This window comes from Gopherus evgoodei, chromosome 2, assembly GCF_007399415.2.
Source record: "Gopherus evgoodei ecotype Sinaloan lineage chromosome 2, rGopEvg1_v1.p, whole genome shotgun sequence".
NCBI lineage: Eukaryota > Metazoa > Chordata > Testudines > Testudinidae > Gopherus > Gopherus evgoodei.
The window spans coordinates 248,833,399-248,857,607 of NC_044323.1; the positions used below are offsets into that span (position 1 = coordinate 248,833,399).

General features: G+C 40.7%; 1 protein-coding gene across 1 annotated transcript in view; it reads right to left on the reverse strand.

The window, feature by feature from the left end:
- CNGB3 (cyclic nucleotide gated channel subunit beta 3) overlaps nucleotides 1–23,965 on the reverse strand; it is a 106,103-nt gene extending 82,138 nt beyond the window's left edge. Inside the window, exons 1-3 of the mRNA XM_030549460.1 lie at nucleotides 23,846–23,965; nucleotides 18,456–18,531; nucleotides 4,009–4,129 (exon numbers count right to left, since the gene is read on the reverse strand). Of these exons, the coding sequence (XP_030405320.1) occupies nucleotides 4,009–4,129; nucleotides 18,456–18,531; nucleotides 23,846–23,965 (317 nt within the window). The remainder of the gene's footprint in view (nucleotides 1–4,008; nucleotides 4,130–18,455; nucleotides 18,532–23,845) is intronic.
- Between the last annotated feature and the right edge of the window lie 244 nt (nucleotides 23,966–24,209).

Here is a 24,209-nt window from a genome sequence, read left to right on the forward strand (position 1 = left end):
CTTCTCCCTTCAGGCTTCCCTTCCATACAAGGGGCCTCCCATGGTATGATCCCCTGCAGGCAGCAGCCCACATGCTCTACTCTGAGGCAGGCTGTGCTTCCTCTGGCCCCCAGGGCACAAACTTTTGGGACCAAACCAAGAGTGGCCCCTTGTACAGAGGGGAAATCCCGAGGGAAAGGCAGGCTGAGGGCAAGGAAATGGGAGATACCAAACCCAGGACTTTTAATACCTTGGGAAGACTTAGTGATTTCCTGGGACACCAACTTAAAAAAAGTCCTGAAAAAACCTGGACAGGTGGAAAAGGGCTTCTCCTTGGGCCTGGCTCAGTGTGTGGGGGGCTGTGGGGCCCATCGATGGCTTTATGAGGGAAAGCTGGGCCGGGTATGTGGGGCCCATAGGGGTGCTGGAACAATTTTTATAGCGGGCGTGCTGATGATGGAAACCATCTATTTGGTGTTTGTTATTACAACTTCAAGCCAGAGAGTGTGGCAGCTGCCCCAGTTCCAGCACCACAGGGGGCCCATTGATGTTTTAGTGCTCTCCCCTCATGCTCCTTGGTGTGTCACCATTTTAAATGTTAGAAGGATGTGGAAGGAGTGAGTGGCACCAAGCCCCACCCTCTCATGGAGGCCCAGACAGTCCTTCCTCATGCCCTGGTTTTCTGTATCTCGGATTTTCTGGTGTTCCAATTTACACCAGTATCAGCAGAGTTGTGCCCATTGGTCCCTAGATCAGTCACTAAAATCTTGGCATAGATCAGATGCAGCATTCCAAAGTTAATGCATTACAAACAAAAATATCACTGAGTGTTAGACCTTGTTTTGCTCGGCCAGTTATAAGTTTTCTGCGGTGGTTGTGGTTTTTATAAATCATTTTAAGGTCCTTGTCACACATTGAAAAAGACAAGTTCTAAATTCAAGTTTAAAATTGCTAAAACCAAAATGCAACATTTTTACATAGAAAATATGAAAAGGAGCAAAGATTAGATGCAACCTTTGCTGTGTGTGTATGTAATATTTGGCAATTTGGTTTTATTACGTCCGTAGTGTATATTCCATTTTAAAACTTCTCAGTGTCTATATACAGTAATCTTTAAATATTATTACAGCTGCAATTGTCTTGTTATTCCAAGACTTAACTGTCTCCTATTAGACTGCTGATAAGATTCGGAATGCTAGACTGTTCTCCCTGTCCCTGCTGTGAAGAGACTGCATATACTTAGCCCCTAAAAAGAGATTGCCATATCTCAGCAAAAAGTTATTCCTAGAAACAACCCATTGTTTTGTTATAGGTGGGGTGAGAAACAATGTATTAATAGACAAGCCAGACTGGTTCTGAATCCTTATCTGAATCATTAGGAAACAGACATTAAAAGTTTCAGTCACTGAGTCATCATTCAGCTACACAGTCATTCAAGTGTATCTCTCCTTCTCAGGTATAATGCTTAGATGTTACTAAGGAAGCTATGTCTGCCTACTCTTCATTAATGTCCAGCACAATTTATTTTTTTATATTTCAAAATCAGAGTGCTGACATGCATAGCCCCAAAATGGGTCATTTCTCTTGCTAATAGACAATCAGCATCCATGGAAATATCCAGGGGTGAATACTGTCACTGCTAGGAGCTAAGTGACTCATCCAACAGGATAATAAATTGATTTGTTCTTTCAGAAGAGATTCACAAAAAAGACAGGAAGTGCTGCATCACGAGTTAAAAGCTAATTTAATATAGATGAATTGGAAGATGTATACACTCATGACCCAATCCTGTAAATACTTACACTTGTGAATAGTTCTGCTGGCTTCAGTGGGATTATGCCCATGATTTATGTCGCTCCTGTGTGTGTTTGCAGGACTGAGCCCTTAGACTGCAAGCTACTAGGGGAAAAAAATCTTCTGTGTCCCCCCCCCCCCCATTTTCATATAGTGTTGAATACGCTGTCAGCGCTCTAACAATTTAAAAAAAAGCTAAACCATCTCTAATGCAGGCATTTATTGATACGTTATAACCATAACAGTGCAGCTTTTGTGATAGTGGATTGTCTGGGGTCATGTGTGCATCAGCCTTTACAAACACAACATGTAGCGTCTGATTCATAATATGTCCATTCAGGACATTCCAACATGCATACTCATGACTTCTAAACCTCCAGAAGAGCAATCATCCCCTTATTATGCTTTGACTCTTAGTGGATAATAAATAGATATTCTATGAAAAACAAAATATAGCGGGCAAAACAGGGCATATATACAGGAGTTAAGAAAAATCTACTTCACAGGCTGACTTTTCTCTCTTGTTAATTAAGCAGCATATGCTTTTATTGTTTCACAAGCATATTGCAATTATGTTAACCATGGTTACACAACTCAAAATGGAGCAGTAAGCCCATAATAACATACAAAGCAATGGCACAATGAAGGCATTTTAGCTGGGTTTTCATTGTTGACCTGCTGATTCACATTTAAATTGTCAAGCTACTTATAAGATTTCCAGTCATTCTACTGGGAGTATTTGTGTCAAATATATTTTTTCTAGAGGAGTGTGCATTACTGTTTTGCTCATTTATTCCTGGTCATTGTCCTAAGAGCTCTCTTGGTGAAAAACAGGAAATAGTTAATCTTCTCTATAAATAGCAGGTCAGGGAATGGCTGTTTCTTTGTATTCTGGATAGTTATGAAGTGTGATGAGTAAATGTAAGCAGGAGAAATTTTCACCCAGCTCTGAGAGCATATGCATAATGGTTATAGTTCAAGCATACTCCTTTTCCAAGATTTGCATTTATTTTTAACTTAAAAATGACAACAAAACATAAGTTGAAGCCTGAACTTTCTCCAAAGCTTGGTTGTTCCTAGAGGGGAAAACTCTATCCCTGCTCCTGTTTCTCTCTTCTCAGACAAGCACATCCCAACCCTTTATATGCTGTCTGGAATCAATGTCTATCTGTTAACATGATTCAGGAAAAAAACCCACCTTTACATCTCTATACAGGGTTCAAGCACCTGACATAAACAAATAATAAATGAGGAAAAGAGAGGTGCATTTGGATTTCCAGACAAGTTATGTTACTGAAATGGGGTAATTCACTGGGTTTTGTTAGCTGCTGAATCAGAATTCAAGCAGAGGTACTAAAGCAGGGGTTCTCAAACTGGGGGTCGGGACCCTTCCAGGGGTCATGAGGTTATTACATAGGGGGTGGGGTCACGAGCTGTCAACCTCCACACCAAACCCCACTTTGCCTCCAGCATTTATAATTGTGTTAAATATATAAAATGTGTTTTTAATTTATAAGGAGAAAATTGCTTTTATCAGTGCTTGAATTGAGGGTGAGGTGGGTGGGAATAGCTAGATTAGCATACTGAGTGCAGGTGCAGTTATCAAAAGTGCACGATACTGAGAAATTTCATTTGTGGTGGCGTGCTGAGGGTTGTCATAGAATTACATGAGATAACAGTAATATATTCAGGTTCTTGTATTATGTCATTACCATGGTATCTGAAAGCCTAATAGAGAATTGTAATATAATAGGCTTGGAATGATTAGATTTTAACAGTAAACGTCAATTTCACTCTACACACACAAACCAACAAAAAATTTCCATTTATATTTGGAATTTACAGAGCAAAATTGCTGTTTGAAAGCTTAGTTTGATTTAAGATTATTTACTTTGTCAACATCACATTTTAAAATATACAATCCATGTTATAAAGCTTTAATTCTTTTATATCTAAATGTCTACTGTCATTAAATAAATGACTGACCCCCCACATAGTTTCCCACAACTGTGAAATATAAATAAAAATAGGGAAAAAAAGCTTTAAAACCATACTTTTGTGCAATTGTGACAATTGAAATGGATAAAAATAAAAAATGCTTATAGAAACATCCAATTTATCAAAATTAAAATTAAAAATTAAATTCTGCCAAGCCTAAATACAGGACACAGCAGTGCAAAGTTATCACCAGATGTCAAGAAGAAAAATCAATGATCTTTTATAGTAATTACTTACTTAGCATCATCATCTTTCCCACTGTTGGGCTTTTGACTCTGTTCCTGTATTATCCCAGTTGGTTCTGCTGGCTTTTCAGTCTTTAGGGAGACAGGTGACTTCGCTGGAGCTGTGTCTGCATCTGAAACAGACAGTAATATTTAAAGCACTATTTTAGAACAGATAATGAAAAAGGGCATCTTAGATGCTATTGCTGCTTTTATGGACAACTCCACAAGTTACATATTTGGGGGCCTAAGTTTTCTGAAGAACTTCCTGCATAGATTTGATTTAATACCATTTACACCAAAAAGGGTGGTGATGAGAGTATCCCGTGGAAGAGGTGTATAATTGGGGTTTATCAGTATAGATTTGTTGGCTGCTATCAAAACAACAATGATCAGTTCAAACAACGAGGACTCATGCAGTGTTATAGGATGGTTGTGTATATATGACCATCAGATCATATAGTTTGAAAAATCCAGGATGGTAAAACAAAGAGAAGATTCCATGTGACTTCTTTGCTTTTGTATGGTTCACATTAGGAAAAATTAATATGAAAGCATTTTGTTCTTAATTTAATCTTCTCTGGCCTTAGTCTGCACAACAGACCTGCCTGTCTCCGAAATGTCACCTAAAAATGTATATATGTAGAGCTTTTTGGCTTTTAAAGAAAAACGGAATTTACAATTTGCTTAGTTTTAAACAGAAATTGGAGCTAAAATTTGCTTTTATGTATGCATATTCTAAGTCCCCCTGACCTTTATCCTGTGTCATTCCTTTCTCTAATTAGTCTAATTAGTCTTAGTTGATATTCTAATTTTCATACTGAAAAATCATCTGCCAATGGGCACAATCCCAACCTTAATAAATACTGTAACTGTAATATGACAGGGAAAAAGCCTGGCAGCTAGATCAGTGTATATACTGTATTTCAATTTTAAGATGCAAGGGAATTGAGAAAAAAAGTCAATCCACACATAACCTTTGAAAAATAAGATTAATTTTATGATTAATGTTAATCTCTGTGTACAAGAGTTGGTGTTCATCAGTATGGCTTTGCAGAGGTGCACAGTCATTCACTGCCTTGAACTGTTCAGTTGCCAAGTCACAAAGCCATTGTTTGCTATAGTATTTGAAAAGAAGCCCTAACCTAGGAAAGCAGGCCAGTTTGGTGACTCTAAAAACACAAACTGAACTAGATCACAATGTGACATAACTGGTCAGCAAACCTCATCTCAACAGGAGAGGAGACTGGGATACCACAGCTGTACACAGGGCAGCTTACTTTAATAGATACTTTTAAAACCTAAGTTCACAATTTAACAAGCAGGAAGAAAAACAATGCATGAATTCTAAACAAGATCAAAGAAGTTACTCTCTGAGCTGCTACCTATGGGTTCTCTTAGGCCCAGCTCCATAAAGGGATTTAGGTGTCTCAGTCTGTTTTATATACCACTGTGATCCACAACCCCCACACTCAGCTGCTGCCTCAGCCTGCAGACATCTAAATTCACTTGACACCTAAACTTTTGCTGTAAAAGCTCTGTAGGCACCTCAGTTTTTGGATCAGGGCATTCATGCATGCATGCCGCTGCCCCATTCTTGGCATCCAAATGCCTAAACCTCAGCGTGATCCCAAACCAGGGGAATATAGGTGTTCCTCTGCCTTTCGTGTCTGCAGGGCTTGATCAGTAGACATATTCAGAGGCTGCCTAACTCCACACATAATCCCTGGAGAAGGGGATGACTCCCTTTATAATCCAACAGTTATTGCACTCACCCAGGCTCTGGAAGATCCTAGTTCAGTTCCTACTGGTATTTTCTACCTCTCAGGTAAGTCCCCTAACCACTGGGTTAGTCTGATATAGGAATCTCTCAGTGTCTCTTGTTGAAGCTGTTCCTCTTCAATTGAACCAGAGAGTGAGAATCAGTCTGTAATCTACTGGTTAGGACACTGATTAGAGAACTGGGAAACCCCTCTTCAAATTTCTTCTCCTCAGGCAGAGTGAAGAACTGAAGTGAGATCTCATGCATTCTTGGTAAGTCCACTAACCTGTGGGCTAAAGGCAGGTCCTCCTCCCTGTGGCTGTTTTGTATGGAGTTAGGCTGGCACCTAACTTCTCACAAGAAATAATTTAGTCACCTAAACTTTTCCTCTCCAGGAGAAAGTTCCTGGCTGTGAATTACAAGCTGAAACAGGCACCTCCCTGCAGTCTGAATTTAGGAGCTGAACTCTGTGAACTCTCCTTTCTGCAGCGGTTAGCTCAGGCAGCACCCTACCTAGCATGTTTGCTTTTGTGGATGTTTTTAAGGGCCAGATTTTTAACGGTATTTAGGCACCTAGTGGAATTTTCAAAAGCACCTAGATGCCTACAACTCATTAATTTCAATGGGTGTTAGGTGCCTAGATGCCTTTGAAAATCCTACCAGGTGTTTAAATAATTTTTTAAAAATCTGGCCCTAGATGCCTATTTCTCCTCATGCATTGTATAGGGAGCTTAGGTGTCTAACTCAGGCTTTGTGGATCCCATTAGTGTTTCAGTGATTTTTCGAGGCACCTAAACATCCCTTTGTGGATCTAGGCTTCAGTTTCAGGTCTTCCTGTGAATGCTGAAGAAGTGGCGGGCCAGGGAACTGAAGTGTATCTTCCCCCCGGCAAAGGCACAACTTACATGCAACAAAGCTCACAAAAAGTAAGAAACAAATTGGAATAAGTCAAAGCTATCTAACTGAAATTCATAGATTCCAAGGCCAGAAGGAACCATTGTGATCATCTAATCTTACCTCCTGTATAATACAGGTTATAGAACTTTCCCAAAATAATTCCCAGAGGAGATCTTTTAAAAAACATCCAATCAGGATTTAAAATTTGTCAGTGATGGAGAATCCACCTTGACCCTTTGTAAATTGTTCCAAAGGTGTTACTGTCACTGTTAAAAACTTACACCTGTTTTCCAGTCTGAATTTCCCTTTCAGCCATTGGATTGTTATATCTTTCTCTGCTAGATTGGAGAGCCAGTTATTAAATATTCGTTCCCCAAGAAGGTAATAATAGACTATAACTAAGTCAACCCTTAACATTCTCTTTGTTAAGCTAGATAGATATAGTGATTGAGCTCTTTGAATCTAAGGCAGGTTTTCTAACCCTTTAATAATTCTTGTGGCTCTTCCCTGAACCCTCTTCAACTTCTCAACATCCTTCTTAAACTGTGGGCACCAGAACTGGACACAGTGTTCTAGCAGCAGTTAGCCAATTGTTAATCTTTTTAATGTGAGCATATTCTTGTGGGAACACGACAGACTCCATCGCCAGACTTCTATCGCTGTGAGGTTCAAATTTCGGAGAATTTTTCAAAAATAAAACTCATCATACAAAATTTCTTCTGAACGTATTAAATACAATCCAAAGGATGTTTGTTTATTTTTATCATGGAGTTCACATGACTTCTGGGGACAACTCCCATTCATGCTAATGATACATATATTAAAATAGACCCAGCTACATAGCTGCTAGGGACTTTTCTGTCCAAGTTTAATTTAATTTAATGGAAAATATTTAATTTGTCAAAAAGAAAATTGACATTTCCCACAGAAATTTCCCTTAAAAAATCAAAACTCTGAACATTGTAGCCAGTTAACAAAATTCTGAAATTTTGATGAATACTTCCCATTCCCCCACTTTCACCTAAACTTTTTGTCTGAGGGGAAGGGATGGGTAGGTTGAGCCGTGGGGAAATGGACATTTCCAAAACAACTCTACTCAATAGTTTTGGTTTAGTCTCCTAAAACAAAAAGAAAAACTGTTTGTATGGATTAATGTTTAGAATTTTTGCCTCTGGACATGAGCCCAAGTATTTCCAGAACAGGTGAACTTATGACATTAGGTTATAATGTCTATACTGTACTCCAGTTCAAGGTTGTGTCTCGCACTATTAAAGGTGCTGTCGTTGGGACAATCTGTTAAACTAAGGTTCTTTCTGCTCATGTCTTGCGGAAATTCCAGACAGATACTAATAATCTCATGATACTTCTTGCAAGGAGGTAGAAATAACCCTTGTAACCTAGTCACTATTCCTCCTTTCAATAAAACTTAACAAAACCAGCTGACTGATAAGCTATATGTTCATGCCTTTCCCAGCCCCTGGTGCTCAAGGCAGGCCAGGACTGAGTGCATTAGACTCTCTGTATTCCCGGTTCTCTTTTGGTAGGATTGCTAGGTGTCCACTTTTTGACCGGGACGCTTGGTCGAAAAGGGACCCTGGCAGCTCCGGTCAACACCGCTGACTGGACCATTAAAAGTCTGGTTGGCGTGGGACTGGCAGGCTCCCTACCTGGCTCCGTGCAGCTCCCTGGAGGTGGCAACATGTCCCTTAGCTCCTAGACAGAGGGATGGCCACGGGGTCTGACCAACTGTTGCAGGAACCAGCTAGAACAGCCAAAAGAACTCCCCACATAAGTGCAGCATGACAAGCTTCTTTGATATTACCCTGCTTCTCTTTCATACACTTTTCTAAAACATATTTTATCTTACATTTCACTGCTTTGGAAAGCAAACGAATGGCTACTTTGTCAGCCTTTCCCTTCCCTTTGATATATATATATATTTTGGTCACCTTTGCAATATTGCCAAACACCAGCATTCAAAAACCATGTCTTAAAAATCATGAGTTTTTTAAAATGGTGCATTATAGATTCTTTTTATTTGCTTTCTGTTTTATGAGCCTTCAGGGTTCATACTTTCCAGTTTTTTTCCCTCTGCAACCAAAGGGGCTAAAAATGTAGGGTTTTTTTAAATGAAAGCTAAAATCTCACATAATGACATGACTCCAGGAGCTGGGGCTTAAATAGAAGCACAAAATATTTGAGACTAGTCATACAATTACAAATTGGCAACACTTTGTCTTTAGTTTAAACTTTTCAGGTAAAGACTATTGTTACGTCTGCCTGGTACGTAGCACTCTAGGGCCCTGTTCCCGTTTAGAGCTCCTAGGCAGTACCATAATACTATCAATAATAAGTCCCATTCTCGGGGTTCTGCTGCCACTGTTCTCAGTGTTGGTTTCAGACATAGGCAAACTCTTTAGGCGCTACGTTGTAAGAGGCATCATTGCTATCACAACCTCTTTTCTTAGGTATTCACTCCTGAATACAAACAATGGCTGGCAAATGGGGAGTGCTTCATCAAATGGTACTGCCCCTGAGTGGGGCATAGTTGTCTCACTTGAAGGCCTGGTCCCAGGCAATGGGAACAGGTTGAGTAGGAGCTTGTGTCCCTGGTCCTAAAAATCTTTGCACTAACTGGGTGCTCTGAGGGTAGCAGGAGGAGGGGGAAGAGTGAGGGCTGGCCAGGCAGGCCAGCTGACCATGAATATTATCATGCTTATTTCATCCTCAGAGCACAGGGGGAGGTAGAAACAGCTGGAATTTGAGTTATAAGCAGGAAAAAAGGTCCAGATTCGCAAAGGTGCTGAGGTGTGGCGCCTTTCAGCCCCTATCCCTTAGGCACCAGCTGCCTAATGGAATCCTCAGCCCAACGCTAGGTACTCAGGTTCCCTATACCATGCATGGGGAGAGTTAGGTGCCCAAGCAAAGGATCCTTGGAAGTCAGCAAGTTGAGCAGTGGGCGGCCTAAGATAGCCAGGAATGAAATGCTGAGGGGCGAGATGAGGGGTTTAGGTGCTAAGCAGCTGACCTGGTATGCCTGGATTATGAGTAAGAGATAGACACTGCCTCCCTCCCACCCTGACCCCACTCAGGATTCTCAGCCATGAACCTTCTTGTGGAGTTAGGCACCTAAGCCAAATCAGCCACTCAGATAGCCTATGTCCTAGCAGCTGAAACAGGCTCATGCTCAGTACCTCTCTCCTGTTCACCTAATGTTTCCCTGTGCCCCAGGCTGTATTTTGTGCTGGTGTGGTGCTGCCCCCTCCGCCTGCTCCCAGCCCTCCTGCCACAGGATCTGATGGGTACATAAGAATGGCCATACTGGGTCAGACTAATGGTCCATCTAGTCCGTATCCTGGCTTCCAACTGTGGTCAATGCCTGATGCTTCAGAGGGAATGAACCGAACAGGCAATCATTGAGTGATTCCCTGTCATCCATTCCCAGCTTCTGGCAAACAGAGGCTAGGGACAGACAGAGTGCAGGGTTGCATCCCTGACCATCTTGGTAAAGAGCCATTGATGGACCTATCCTGATGGGTATCAGGTGTTAGGGTGTTCAGAACATGGGTACAGGATTGAGCCTGGCTGGAGAGATAAGCGTTCTGTTGCCTGGGTTTGAGAATCTCACTTCAGGGAGTCTGAGGCTTGAGTTCAGCCTCATTAGCAGCAGGACAGCATCAAAGCTTAGGTGGTTGTGCAAATGCTGACTGGCAGAAGCTTAGGCACCTACCATGGTAGGCAGCAGCTGGATCTGAAAATGTCAGTGATGCCTACAAAGGTGGATAGAGGGAGACAGGCATGTGAATGCCTTTGAGGGTCTGGGCCAAAGCATCTGGATTTTTTTAAACAGGCAAAAAATGCTTTTCTCTACCTTTGCAATCAGATAACTAAGGAATGGCTGGGTTTTTTTGTTTTTGTTTTGCTACTTTCCAAAAAACTCCAACAACTAGGCTGTAAGCTCTTCAGAGTAGGGACTGTCTTCCTATATGTTTGTACAGCACCTAGCACAGTGAGACCTGAATCCTGACTGAAGGCCTTTGGGCACCACTGCAACACAAATAATAAATAGTAATTCCGAGAAACTTCAGCCTGACAGGTAATGTTTTATGTGACTAAAAGCAGGGCGTTAGAATGAAAGTCAGATTGGGCCAGTTAGGCATGTTCCTGGGATGGATGGATTCTATTTCAAAAAGCACAGTGCCTCTTGGAGCTACCCAGTGCTCAGAAGGACTCATACCCTGGAATGGTGCAACCTCTGCCCCCTGTATGCCCAGCCAGTTCCACTGCACAGTGCAGGCAAGATTGGAGGTAAGATCTTCCTTGTCCTTTCTCCCACCCTTTGGAATGGTGGGTTCCTAGGGATGTGTGGACCCTCATAGGATCAACTCTGCTTAATTTACAACTATTCCTGGTCCTTGTGTGAAAGAACACAGCTGCACAGTTTAGACTCATATTGTCATAATGTGACATTTCATTTTGACTCAGCTGTATATTACATTTTACTGCCTAATTCTAATATGTCAGCCTGCCTGCTTATATTTTTTTCTTTGGTGGGGGAAAAAAGCTGCATCACAAAAAACAAGTACAGTAGGTGTTCCGTGTTCATTATAAATGTACAAAAATGTGTTTTACCATCAGACTGCTACAGATTTTTTTTAAATGAGCATTTTTAATCAACTTTGTTCTTATGCTTACAAAATCACGTCACCCGCAAGGACATCTTACCCAAATATACTAAACTCATGCAGTCTGCAAGTACCAAATTTCGAAACTTTATTACTAACATTAATGTTGGCAGTTTTTACTTAGGAACATTTGTTTTCTTCCAAATCTTCAGTATAAGAAATCTAATTGGACTGAACTGTCTTTCAACAATTGAGGGAAACATAGAAGAAAATGCATAAGAGGGGAAAAGCCCCATATAAAATAAGATGCAAAGATATTTTGAATAGTTACTTCTTTGTTCAGTAAAACATAATTTTAATGGTTGCCTGGAAAACTAGTGTAGATTTATACCTGATAGTAAAGGATAAATCTGTTTTTAGTTCCTAGAAAGATTAAAATGTTGGCCAACTTAATGGTAATAATTTAAAAGCACAGTTTGAAGTGGAAACTAAATTGCATTGAGGTCAGAGCCTAGCTGCAGGAGGCTGAGTGTCAGCAGCTTGGGCAAACAGCTTTCTAAACAGCAATGTTTCCTTTAAACTATAGTTCAGAACACTCAAAGCCAGAGAATTTTTAGCATTCCCACTTTGTGCTAACTGCAGCATATTTTGCCTAAATAAGATTTTTAAAATCTTGCCTTGGTATATGACATATAGAGCAGGTTCATAGCAGAGAGGGAGGAAGCATGATCTCGTGGTTAGGTACTAGAGTGGGACTCAGGAGATCTGAGCTCAATTTCCTTCTTTCCTATGGACTTCCTGTCTGAGCTGAGGCAAGTCACTTAATTGCTTTGTGTCTCAGTTTACATACCTCACTTGGGTCATGTGAGGATAAATCCATAAATTATTGGTAGATGTTTAGATAATACGGGGGTCATAAAACTGTCTAGATATTCTTATAAGTTTGAGGAAGAGGGAGCTAGCTATTAGAAACATTCTGAAACAGTCCTTTCTGGGCATGGTAACCTACACACTTGTATGACTTCCCTGGAGGGGAACTTTGATTCTATGAATGTTTGAACAAATAACCTAGGCAAAGAAGGCGAGCGGAGAAATTAATGTTGCTGAAGTGGAACAATCAGCAAATCAGACAGTCTTAAATGAAGATACAAATTCAATCCACATTCTTAGCAGCTATCACTGCTCAGAACAATGTTCCAATTAAAAATCAAGCCTGGTTCCACAATGTACACATACAAAAAGGGAAGGTTTCTTTTCTTAGCATTTAGCTTGCCACTGAGGTGAAAAAGAAGAGGAGAAATTAAACAACATGTCTTAGCAGCAGGAGTGAAGGCAAGTAGATTAAACATAGTCAAGCTCCAGGTAATCTTTAATGGCAAAACATACATTTTATGGGACCAGAAGGCTGCATTTTAACTGCTAGAAAAATTCAGTGAGGAGTGTAAAGGAAAAGAGGATCAGGAATTAGAATGATATTTAAAAGGCTCTGAGACCTCCTTCGCTGAGTTGTATCACATTAGCACTAAAATACTAAACTTGCTAAGTATTCATTAGAACATCATCCATATTTTTTAAACTCCTGGACTTTGATATTCTTTGGGGATATATTTTTTGGATGTGCCCACATGAATTCGGAGGAGCTAAGTCCATTGTCAAAAGTGTCTAAGTCACATTAGAGCCAAGTCCTATTGGATGTTAATGGATCTTAAGCTCTTAGGTGATTTAGGAACATAAGTCCCATTTTCAAAAGCATCTAAGTCAGTGAGGTGCTTTAAATTTTTTTTTCCTGGGATTTGTGAGCAGAAAGTGTGACTAAAATAAAGGTAAATCCTTTCTGTTCTTCCCTTTCCTTTCTTCTTCAGGGAAGTGTAAGTGTTTTGTGAAAAGAAAGATTCTCTTTAGAAACTAATCACTTGTTGCTTGGAAAACATCAAATTACTGTGGTGGCGGTAAGGTACACAGGTAGGAGAATGGACCTTGATTTTGGAAAAACAAGTGGAAGAGTCAAGGATGGTGTGCAAAGCAGGGAAGAGGGGAATGAGCATAGCTGAGAAACCACAGACCTAGATAGACTGGTTGGAAGGGTGGGGAGAAGGAGATGGAGTGATGTTGGAGACAAGGTGATGGTCAGAGACTGGGAACTCAGCAATATAAAGATCAGAAGGGGAGCAGTTCTCAGTGAAGAAAAGATTAAGTGAGTGGTCACTTCGGTGAATGTGAGAATTGATCCAAGGCTGAAGGCAAAGGCTAATGGGAGGTGGAATGTCATCATGGAAGTTGAGGTCACCAAAGATGAAGGTGGAAGATTGTGATGAATGGAATATGGAGCATCATGAGTCAAAATCAAAGACTCGTAGACTTTAAGGTCAGAAGGAACCATTATGATCATCTAGTCTGACCTCCTGTACAACGCAGGCCACAGAATCTCACCCACCCACTCCTGTAACAAACCCCAACCTATGTCTGAGCTATTGTAGTCCTCAAATTGTGGTTTGAAGACTTCAAGCTGCAGAGAACCCTCCATCAAGTGACCTGAGCCCCATGCTGCAGAAGAAGGCGAAAAACCTCCAGGGCCTCTGCCAATCTGTCCTGGAGGAAAATTCCTTCCCGACCCCAAATATGGCGATCAGTTAAACCCTGAGCATGTGGGCAAGACTCACCAGCCAGCATCCAGGAAAGAATTCCCTGTAGTAACTCAGATCCCACCCCATCTAACATCTCATCACAGACCACTGGGCATACTTACCTGCTATTAATCAAAGATCAGTTGCCAAATTAATTGCCAAAATTAGGCTATCAAGCTTAGTCTTAAAGCCAGATATGTCTTTTGCCTCCACTACTCCCCTTGAAAAGCTGTTCCAGAATTTCACTCCTCTAATGGTTAGAAACTTTCGTCTAATTTCAAGTCTAAACTTCCTAATGTCCAGTTTATATCCATTTGTTCTTGTGTCCACATTGGTACTAAGCTTAAATAATTCCTCTCCCTCCCTAATATTTATCCCTCTGATATATTTATAAAGAGCAATCATATCCCCCCATAACCTTATTTTGGTTAGGCTAAACAAGCCAAGCTCTTTGAGTAGAAGAAAATGGAGAGGGCAGAATCAGGTGGATTGTGGATAACAGCATAGGACGGGGAGAAGACAGGAACTGGATGGAGTGTAGTTCAAAAATGGATAAGTGAGGAGGGGCTGGAAAGAGAGGGAAAGGAGAAGCCCAATGCCCCCACAATATTCCTTTAGGATATTTGGGGTGGGCATGTGTAAGAGGTACACAATGAGCGACAGCTGGGAAGACAGCATTAGAGATAGGGATCCAGGTTTTAGTGAGTGCCAGGAGATGGAAGAAGCAAGAGATGATGATATTGGGTTTATCAAAGGTAGATGACTAATCTCATTTTTTTTAATAAGAACTGTTGTTTTTAGACAGAGGAAACGCAGTACATCTAATCATTCTGGACTTCAGTAAAGCATTTAACACCATACCACATGGGAAATTATAAATTAAACTGGAGACGATGGGGATTAGTAAAAGAATTGTAAGGTAGGTAAGGAACTAGCTAACGGGGAGATGGTATCAATTGATGCTGGGAGGAGAATTATCAGGTTGGATGTTGAAGTGGATTTCCTTATGGATTGAATCTTATTTAAAAATTTAATGACCTTGGCACAAAATGCAGGAGTGTATTAATGATATTTGCTGATGACATGAAGTTTTATTAATGGAGGCATCGTCAATACAGAGAAGAACTGGAATATTACACAGAAGATGTGCATGACCAACAGGAGTGGAGTTATAGAAATGTGTAAGGTCATCACATGTAACAAAAATTTCCCCCCATAAGTATGGGGCTCATCAGCAGGAAACAAAAGGAGGAGAAAGAACCCATGCATTAGTTGATCACAGGAATTCTGTAAGCCACCAAAGTAATGCATCCATAAAAGAACCTCACTTAGAAGAGCATGGGTATCAGGTGAGATATCTGGGAAGGTATTTCCAGTAGAGATATGGAAGTAGTAATGCCACTGTACAGGGTTGTGGTAAGATCTCACTGTGTAATTGTGAAAGTGTTCTTGTGTTTTAAGACCTGAAGAGTGTAAGTAGTGACTAAAAAAGGACAAATGCAATAAGGTATTCAAATGTTTAACAAATGGGGAAAGGGAGGTGCCAAGGACGCTTCTCACCTGGGGTGCTATTTAGTTTAGGGCCAGCCCTGTTCCTAGCCATCAGAGGAGTGAGATTCTGGAACAGCCTGTCAATAGGAATAGTGGAGGCAAACAACTTAACTAGTTTTAATATGGCGACTACATTTATTAATGGGATTATATGATGGGGTAGCCTACAATAGCAGGGGACTGGACTTGATGACCCATAATGGACCGATAAGGTCCCTTCCAGTCTGAAGAAGTCGTGGATGGAGGCAATGTTTTAAGATATAGAATGGGTATTCCAAGGGGAGGAAAAGGAGGGAAGGTCAGAGCTTGGGAATGGGTATGAGGTGAAAGGGGAGGAAGGGTCAGCAGGATTAAGGTGTTGAAGGAGAAGAGTAGAGATGGAGATAGGAACAGGGCTGGGGCAGAGGTCACTGGAAGAAGAGAGGGAGGAGGTGAGTGAGAGGCATACAAATTTGTAGATAGTTTTGTGGGAGAAATGGAGAAGTGTGGGAGGAGGGAAGAAACTGAAACAGAATCTGAGTGGAGAGAATGACCAGTGGGTAGAGACTAGTCATCAATTATGCTGTGAAACAATCAAAGGTGCTATTGAATAATAGTTCAAAGAACCAGTGAAGCAGTAGTATGGTCAGTCAGTTATGGCAGACAGTAAATATGCAAAGCAACAGCAATATGAATCAATAATGCAGAGAATCTGCAATTAGGTGACTCGGAATCAGTTAAGCAGATAAACAGATGTAAGGAATCAGTTAAGGAATGAATCAGTTATGGAGCAGATGAGTTATGCAGAGAATTAATTACAAAACGAGTCAAACAGGAAGAGAATTGGTTATGGATCAAAAATACAGAGAATTAATTACAGATCAAGTGAGTTATATAGAAGGTAATCAAAGGGATTAGGGTATGGTAATGGATAGTCAGTGAGGAAGCTGAATATACCAGGTGTTCTTGAGTGAGTGAGTAGCCAACTACTAATGAAAAAGGTTATAAATATGGATCCTGCTGAGTACTCAGCTGTGCTGCAATACTGCACTGTACCAGAAGGCAGGGAGGAGATGGTGGCTGGTCCTGGCTGCAGGCAGATGTGCCAATAGATGCAGGAGAGGTCCAGGTGAGTTGCCTGCAGCCATGCTGAGTCTCCAGAGCTCAGTCAAATTTGTGTACAAATCAGAAATCCCAGATATAGTTTTCTCTGCTTAACCTTTAACTTTTAGATCTGTTGAGCAGCGTGTACCCTGGCCCTATCATGGTGCTCATAACTCCCCATGAGTATCTAAATATTCAGTACAGACAACTGTAAAATGCTAAGCATCTATCCTGTCATTACATGCTTCCCACAGACTTTCTACTCTGTCCAACAGCTGTTCCCAGTGACTATGGACCTGTCCCAAATCCTGTTAGAATTAATAGGAGCCTTTCCATTGACTTCAGTGAGGATTGGATCAGGTCTAATAGCAGTTTACTACTTACAACTAATGGAGCTACTCCTTTACCTTATGTGGTAGGGGCATATGCTTGTGGTACTGAATTGCTCAGGTTTTCTATTTATGTACAGTTATGAGTTCATGACACACACAAAATCCCTATTTGCTGTACATATCAGGGACTGCACAACTAGACTACCTGTCTGGGGTAAAAATATGCATTTGCAAAACTAAAACATGGCTTGAGGCAGGCTGAAAATTTGTCCTTAAGCATCCTCCAGAACATTATTGGGGGCGGGGAAGGGAAGCAGCTGAATGTCAACACATTGGATGAAGATCTAGTTGCACTGCTGAGCTATGGCAACATGGATAGAACGCTTTTTATGTTGTAGTTCCCTTCTATGCTATCCCTTTATTTATTTTTGACAGGGAAATGGTAGCTCAGTACTGTAATGAATAGGGTCTTGCATAAATTAATCTGCAAAAATAAGATCAGTTTTTGGATGGCAAAAGAGGCATTTGCCTGGATCAATATTTCATTTTTTCATGGGATAGCATCTGTGATTTAATGTTGCTAAAGAGCCACATAACATGTTAGATTTTGTTTTTCAATTGTTTACTGCTACAGTCAATGTATGTCAGATTTTGTTTATTAATTCATGGCTTAGTTCTACAGCTATTTCAGAGCAGACTGGGAGCATGGAATGACTTGATTATTTTTTCCTTCAAATTAAAAAAAAATCCATGAAAAGGAAGGAATTAGTAACAGTGTTTAAAATGACACAAAATGCAAATAGGGATTGTGCATCGTTCCATATTCTGTTCCTCCAGTGCTCCTCAATCCTTTCTGGCTTTATGCGCCTACATTCCAGTCCTGGACATCTTTTGAATACAGTCTGCCAATAATACCAGACTGTGAGGTGGGTCTGTGATATGGATAAATATCCACAATGCACACCACTAACTTGATTTTTGTGTGTGCTCAACACATGATCTGAATTGTGCCATTAGCTTAGTTTTTAAATGAAACATGACTTTAAGTACATTTAAGGGATATGCAGAACTCCTTCTCAAGTTGAGAAACACAAATGCTTTAAAATGAATCTACATTGTGCATAAAAAGAATGAGGCTGAAGCCAAGGAGAGAGATCTGGAGTGATGAGGTATATGTGAATCTTCACTGGGGAGGTGTTTATTAAATCCATATGAATAGCAGAGGTCATCTAAAGATGGGGCATAAAGGAAGAAAAAGGGGAGCTAGGAACACAAGGGGATTGGAGTGGAAGAATAGCTGCCAAAATTTTAAAGGCCAGAGAGATAAAAGGAAAGGAAAGAGAGGACAGTGTCAGTAAAGAATAGAATTTTGTAATGGATTGTTACCAGTTTGAGTCAATGGCAACTGAAGAGGCTTAACCCCTCACAGGAGGAGATCAGCACCTTGCAGTACTGGGCACCGTATGGGGAAAACACTCAATTTTTCAAAGGACCTTTGATACTCAAATGCACATTGTCTGCTGCTCTATACTATCTGAATGTTGTTCAGGTACAGTTCTGGTTCTGGTAAATGGAATGTTACTGACCTTGTTGCTTTGGTTCTGGTTGTGCAGTATTAGCAGTCTCGCCTTTCTGTGGCTCATTTTTGTTTTTATTTTCACCCTTAAGGAAGCAAACAGAAGAATTTAAGATGTATTTTAGGAAAAAATATGGTTCAGGCATAAAAAAATGTGAAAATTCATCACTTAACTGCATTTGTCTCTTTCAACAATCTTTACTCATATAACATTTCTTTTCACTGTTGATGTTTGCATGATGTATGGGTATATATATGTATCACACACAGCCCCCCCATACTAGAATGTATATTTATATGCATACTTGAAGGTATATATTATATATAGAGAGAATGATCAAGTGGTTATGGCCCTACTATAGGACTAGGAAGACCCAGGTCCACTTCAGTACTCTGCTAGAGACTTCTTAGCTGAACTAGAGCAAGTCACTTAGAGTATGTCTGCACTAGAACTGTCAGCGAGAGGAGATGTGTTCTAATCAATCTAACATAATTAATATAGATGTAGTGGGGGTGGGACTAGCCACCCAAGTACAATCCTATCTGAAACTACAGGTGTGTACTTGGGGCTGCTTTTGCAGCTGCACTTCTATTTATAGCATAATAGCTCAATCAGAAATTACACCTTCCAGCTCTAGCGTAGACATGGCCACAATCTGTCTGTACCTCAGTTTCCCATCTGCAAAATGGGGATACTAGTACTTCCCTACTTCACGGAGGTGTTGTGAGGATAAATACATTAAAGACTGTGAGACACTCAGATATTTTGGTGACAGGGACCATATGAAATAGATTGTATCCTGGGATAAATATATTTAACACTGAAATGTTTGTCCAAGGACAGTTATTATTCAGTTAACAGGAAGTATCTTCATTAACTATGTTGGGCTATTCTCCGGCAGTAGGGAAAGTTGGTGGCTGCCCAATGTTTCCTGCCCTGATCCATTTTTTTTAAATATGAATCATTTAAGTTTCCTTGCAAGACATCACAAATGTTTACCACCCCAGGCACAAAGCTGACTTGTTTGCTATTTATCACAGTGATTGATGATGGAAAAAATTACTGATATTTTACTTGACCATCAAAAAATGCTCAATTTGGATGAGCAAGAGAGGAAAACTTAAACTGGCTCTAGGTAAGGACTCGGGCTTTTTTTTTGGGAGGAGGGAGGCAAGAGGGGGGAGCAAAAAACTAGGCACCACAGGGCATATGAAAATGAAAAGGGTTTGTTTTGTTTTGTTTTGAAAAAGTTAACAACTTTTTACATTAATTTTGGGTTTGTTTTGAGTTTTCGATGAAAGGTTGGATTGGTTCTTATTTTACTCTGAGTGTTTGTTCTTCCCTAACTTTGATCGCAGGATCTTTGTATTCTGAGAGTTTGTTTCTGAGACCTTCGGAAACAAACAAACATGAACAATTGCAATTCTAGAGAATCTGTGCATTCTCAGGGTAGTGTGGGTGTATAGCAGAGCCTGGGAATATTTTGTTTGCTTCTCAGTTGCTAAGTTAAGCTATACAGTCTTTTGCCGTACAGATTGTTTATTCTGTTTCAGGCTTTTGCTCATGTGAGCCCCAAATACAGTCATGTTAGTTAATACTTGTGAAATGCTCTGAAGATGTAAAATGTTACAGAACTATCATTCCCACATTCTATCTTCTTTTACTTTTTACATGGTTTTCCTTTATAGAATTTGCATGAACAGTATGCTTTGGTCTTTGATTCATCTATCAGCTTGCAGCCTGGATCACTCAATGCATCTTTCCAGGTGGAGTTGGAGGTCCAGGTTGTGAACAGTACTAGGCAAAAGTGTGGACACATCGGAAAATACTTGGCCTGTGTGTAGGACTGGTTGTGTGTATAGAGTAATTTTGGGTCATTGGTGATAAGGGCTGTGTCACAGGGTGACACCAGCCCTTTAAGAGGCAGTGGGGTCCAAGTCACCTGTGACTCATCATCTGCCTCCTAGTTAGGCTTAAAAGAGGGCACATGGGCCTGAGAGGAGACGGAGATCTGGAGAGTTAGTTGGCTGGGAGCACAGACTGAAGGAACAAAGACAATGGCAGTTGAGAGCTGCTAGGGAGAGACAGTCTGTAGAGAGCAGAGAACTTAGCCGGCCCACCCTGGCAAGAGGGAGGAATTGAGAGCTGGTGGAGGGGCTGGCCTGCTGACCTTCCAGGGCTAGGGAGCCAGTGAAGGATAGCTGAAAAGGGCAAGCCTAGCAGGCCAACAGAGGGGCGAGCTTGCTGACCTTCCTAAGCTAGTGAGTCCACGCAGGGTGGCTGAAAAGGGCAGAGTCTGTGTACTGTGTTTTGAGCAGAAGAGTCATGAGACTGGGTACCCTCAGCTAGGTGGCTTGGCAAGTGGAGGATCCCTGGAACAAGGGCAGGAAGGAATTGCCAATTGAGTGCTGGTGGTCTTGTGGGTGGGTGACCTGGAAGTGATATCTCTGGACAGTGGAACTGAAGACTTCTCTACCTTTATTTGTATAGAGTATTGTGTGTGTAAATGAATAAACTATTCTCAGAGATGGGCCTTTGTATTGAACAGTGAAAGAGACTGTGCTCTTTTTATGGCTGGACCCTGAGGAAACTGAGGCAGATGCACATGGTGTGTCTTGTTGAAGGAGGGTGCTCCAGGTGGGTCCTCTTTACGAGAGGCCATTTAAGTGTGTAGCTAGAAAAAAATTATTTATACTAAGAACAGATGTGCCAGTTGTAATATGCCAGATTATGAGCAAATGAGCTGGTCACACTCAGTTTCTTATATGAAAAGTGATATAATTTATGTGAGTAAACAGAAGAGCAGAAAGTAAAACAAAAAACACACAGGCAATGCTCAAATTCACACATTTGCTATATACACACCTTCATTTTCTGTAGGTAGTTCTAAGTGTAGAAAGGCAGTAACTGGGTGCTTTCCTTCTTAGTACTCACTCTTAGTATGCATAGACTAGTTCTCTCACCACCAGCATTTTACAATTTCTCATTACTTTTTTAAAAAAATAACTCCCTCTTTATTTGGTGTGGACTCTGGAATTTTCCCTCTAGCTCCTCCTTCTATCAACCCCAGAGCAGGGTAAGGCTGCCTGCTCTGTCTTTAGAGAAATAAGCCTGACCTGTATTGCTGGAAACAATCAAAGTCTTCCTGCAGTGGAAACCTTTCTCCAGGTAAGTATCAGTCAGAAGAAACTTTCTAGACCTATTTATAAGAAATCTAGTGGCTACCAATAGAGAAACAGACAAATGAAGGCACAAGACAAGCAACCTTGTTTGTCCAGTCTCCAGGTCAGTTAAAGGTACAGTAGCATCGTTCCTGAAAGCAAAATCAGCTCGGGGTGGGAGGACACAAAAAACAAATTCTAGAAGGCCAAACAATCCCTCGGGCAAATCTCAGTATAAAACACAAGACATTATTATCCACAGCTGCTGGTAATACATATAACTCGGCATGACCACTATCCCAGCAGGATATAAAATAATTGAGTTATCAGGATAATAATAGTGATGGATGCACCTCTACATTTTTATATAAAATTCCTAAAGTGTATTGCCTATCCAAATAGTATATGAATTGGTATGTATCATTCCGGGTCTTTATTCCTACCAGTTAAGCAGTTTCTGTGATATCAGAGGGTGGACTATCTAAGAGACTTTGCAATATGTGATACACTCTACAATTTAGGTTCTATAGGGCCTTTTGTAACTGAACAGTAGAAAATCAGTGGATCAAAGTGGAGAGCTTATGTATTGTGGCACTGGTGGCACATTTGTTGCCAAAAGAGGACTTCCAGAGAGGTGGACTATTATCTTACCCCAAGAGGAAACCAAATGCCAGAATAGAGGAGCAGGCTGCCTCATCAATCCAGAAGATGAGACAAGATACTTGAGGGCTGAGGGTGGGGGGCATCTAAGACAGCTGGGCTGCAGAATATCCTGTGTACCAAATCAGAGTGCCACAGAATTCAGGTTTCTTGTCTCACAATTTATATCCAGGTTAAGTGGTGTACACAGGGCTATGACTATGCTGTGTCTTGCCACTTTTGATCAAACACATCCCATTTGGGGGATATTTGAGCACAAGTGCAGAATGTATGCAGAGCTCTCTGAATGTGTATTTTTAGCATGTTATATCAATTAGGGCCCAGGCCTGTTGTGCATCCCTGAAACAGAAAATTATTCCACTTCTTAACACGGTTGTGTTGATTGGAGGTAAGATAAAATACAGGTTGGGCTGATCAAAATTTGCCACTTACCCAGATGGATACAATTTCAAGAACTTTAAATAAATGAACCTCATTTTCCAGATAGCCTTCCATCTTTGAACATTCCAGTTAGTGTCCATTTTAGTCAAATTTTTGAAGTTGTTAGGAGGCCTGCAGGTGCGTCCCCTATAGCAGTGCTACCAGAGGAGATGTCATAGGGATGGTTAACACTGGCAGAGGTGATGCTAACTGATTGGGGGCCGTAAACAAGAATATTTCCCCCCCAACACACACTAAAGAAGTGAATAGGGAGCCCCCCATGAGCTGCTCAGGGCCCTAAGCAATTGATTAATCCGCTTATGCCTAGTGCTGGCTCTCAACACTGGTCAGGTTGTGACCTTGGAGGTGACACTGCACATCCTAGAGTGATAAATAATATTGTGGTTTGCCAGTGTTTGGTATACTTGGGCAGACATTTTTATTTGTGGGAGAAAATGAGTTCCCTGAATAGGATTCTTGATGTTAAACAGTCATTTAATTAAAGTAATAAAGGAAGAATTTCCTTTGCTCCCAAAGCAGCAATTAAGATTAAAGGCACTGGACTGATTGTAAACCATTCGTTTTGCTTTGGTTACCAATATCCTAATGACTTGCCCTGTGAAATTGAGTTATGGCAAGTTACAGCAAATTCTGGTTACTAAAAAATCCTAATTTAAAAAAGCCAACTAAATGAATGCTTTTTGGCCTTACATAGCCTTGAGTTTTTAAATTTTCCATTAATGTACAGTGCACAAGTGAGTTAATACTTTAAACCAATATTTATTTTTTAATAACGGAATGAAAATATAGCTTTTCTATAGATTTCAACTGGAACTATTTTTGTAAGACATAGCCAAATGATATATGAAAACTGTTACTAAGTTACTTTGTCTTTCCAAGAGCTTATATGGCCCAGTAATCATTCAGGATAGGCCCCTTTGTAAAGCAACTAATGCAGTGTGAGTGACAGTATGAAGAAAATATAAGGAAAAAAAGGAGCAACCCAAAAGGCAGCTGTCATTTAGCACAGATGAGGCTATTCAATACAGTAAGCTTCTGGGAAAATCTAAGTTTTGGTTATTGCTACATCTAATTAAATCAGTGATTTCCAAGCACAAACATAATATTAATGGATCTGGGTAAGATTAAATACTCTACCTGCCCTGTGGGTCGTGGCTGTTGGGGTGATGGGTTAGGAGGGGCCTCTTCTTCCTTGGACTTCTCCTCCTCTGGTTTTTGCTTCACTTTGGTGAATCTTGCTTTCAGTTTATTAAACATCTTGCCCATGAGACTGTTTTGAAACCTCTGCTGCTCTTTTACTGTCAACAGGGACAGCCCATAGCTTTTCTTGCCATTACTGTTCAAGCCAATTAGACATTTAATCAGGGTTTAGTTCTGGTTAATGCCTTGAAGCAACTCCCTACGTGGACAGGCTGTTCCAGTGACTGCTTTTCTTGCCATTATTACTTTTGTTTTATATCCTAGAATAAGTTATGTCTAGCTTAATCGTTAAAAATTATGC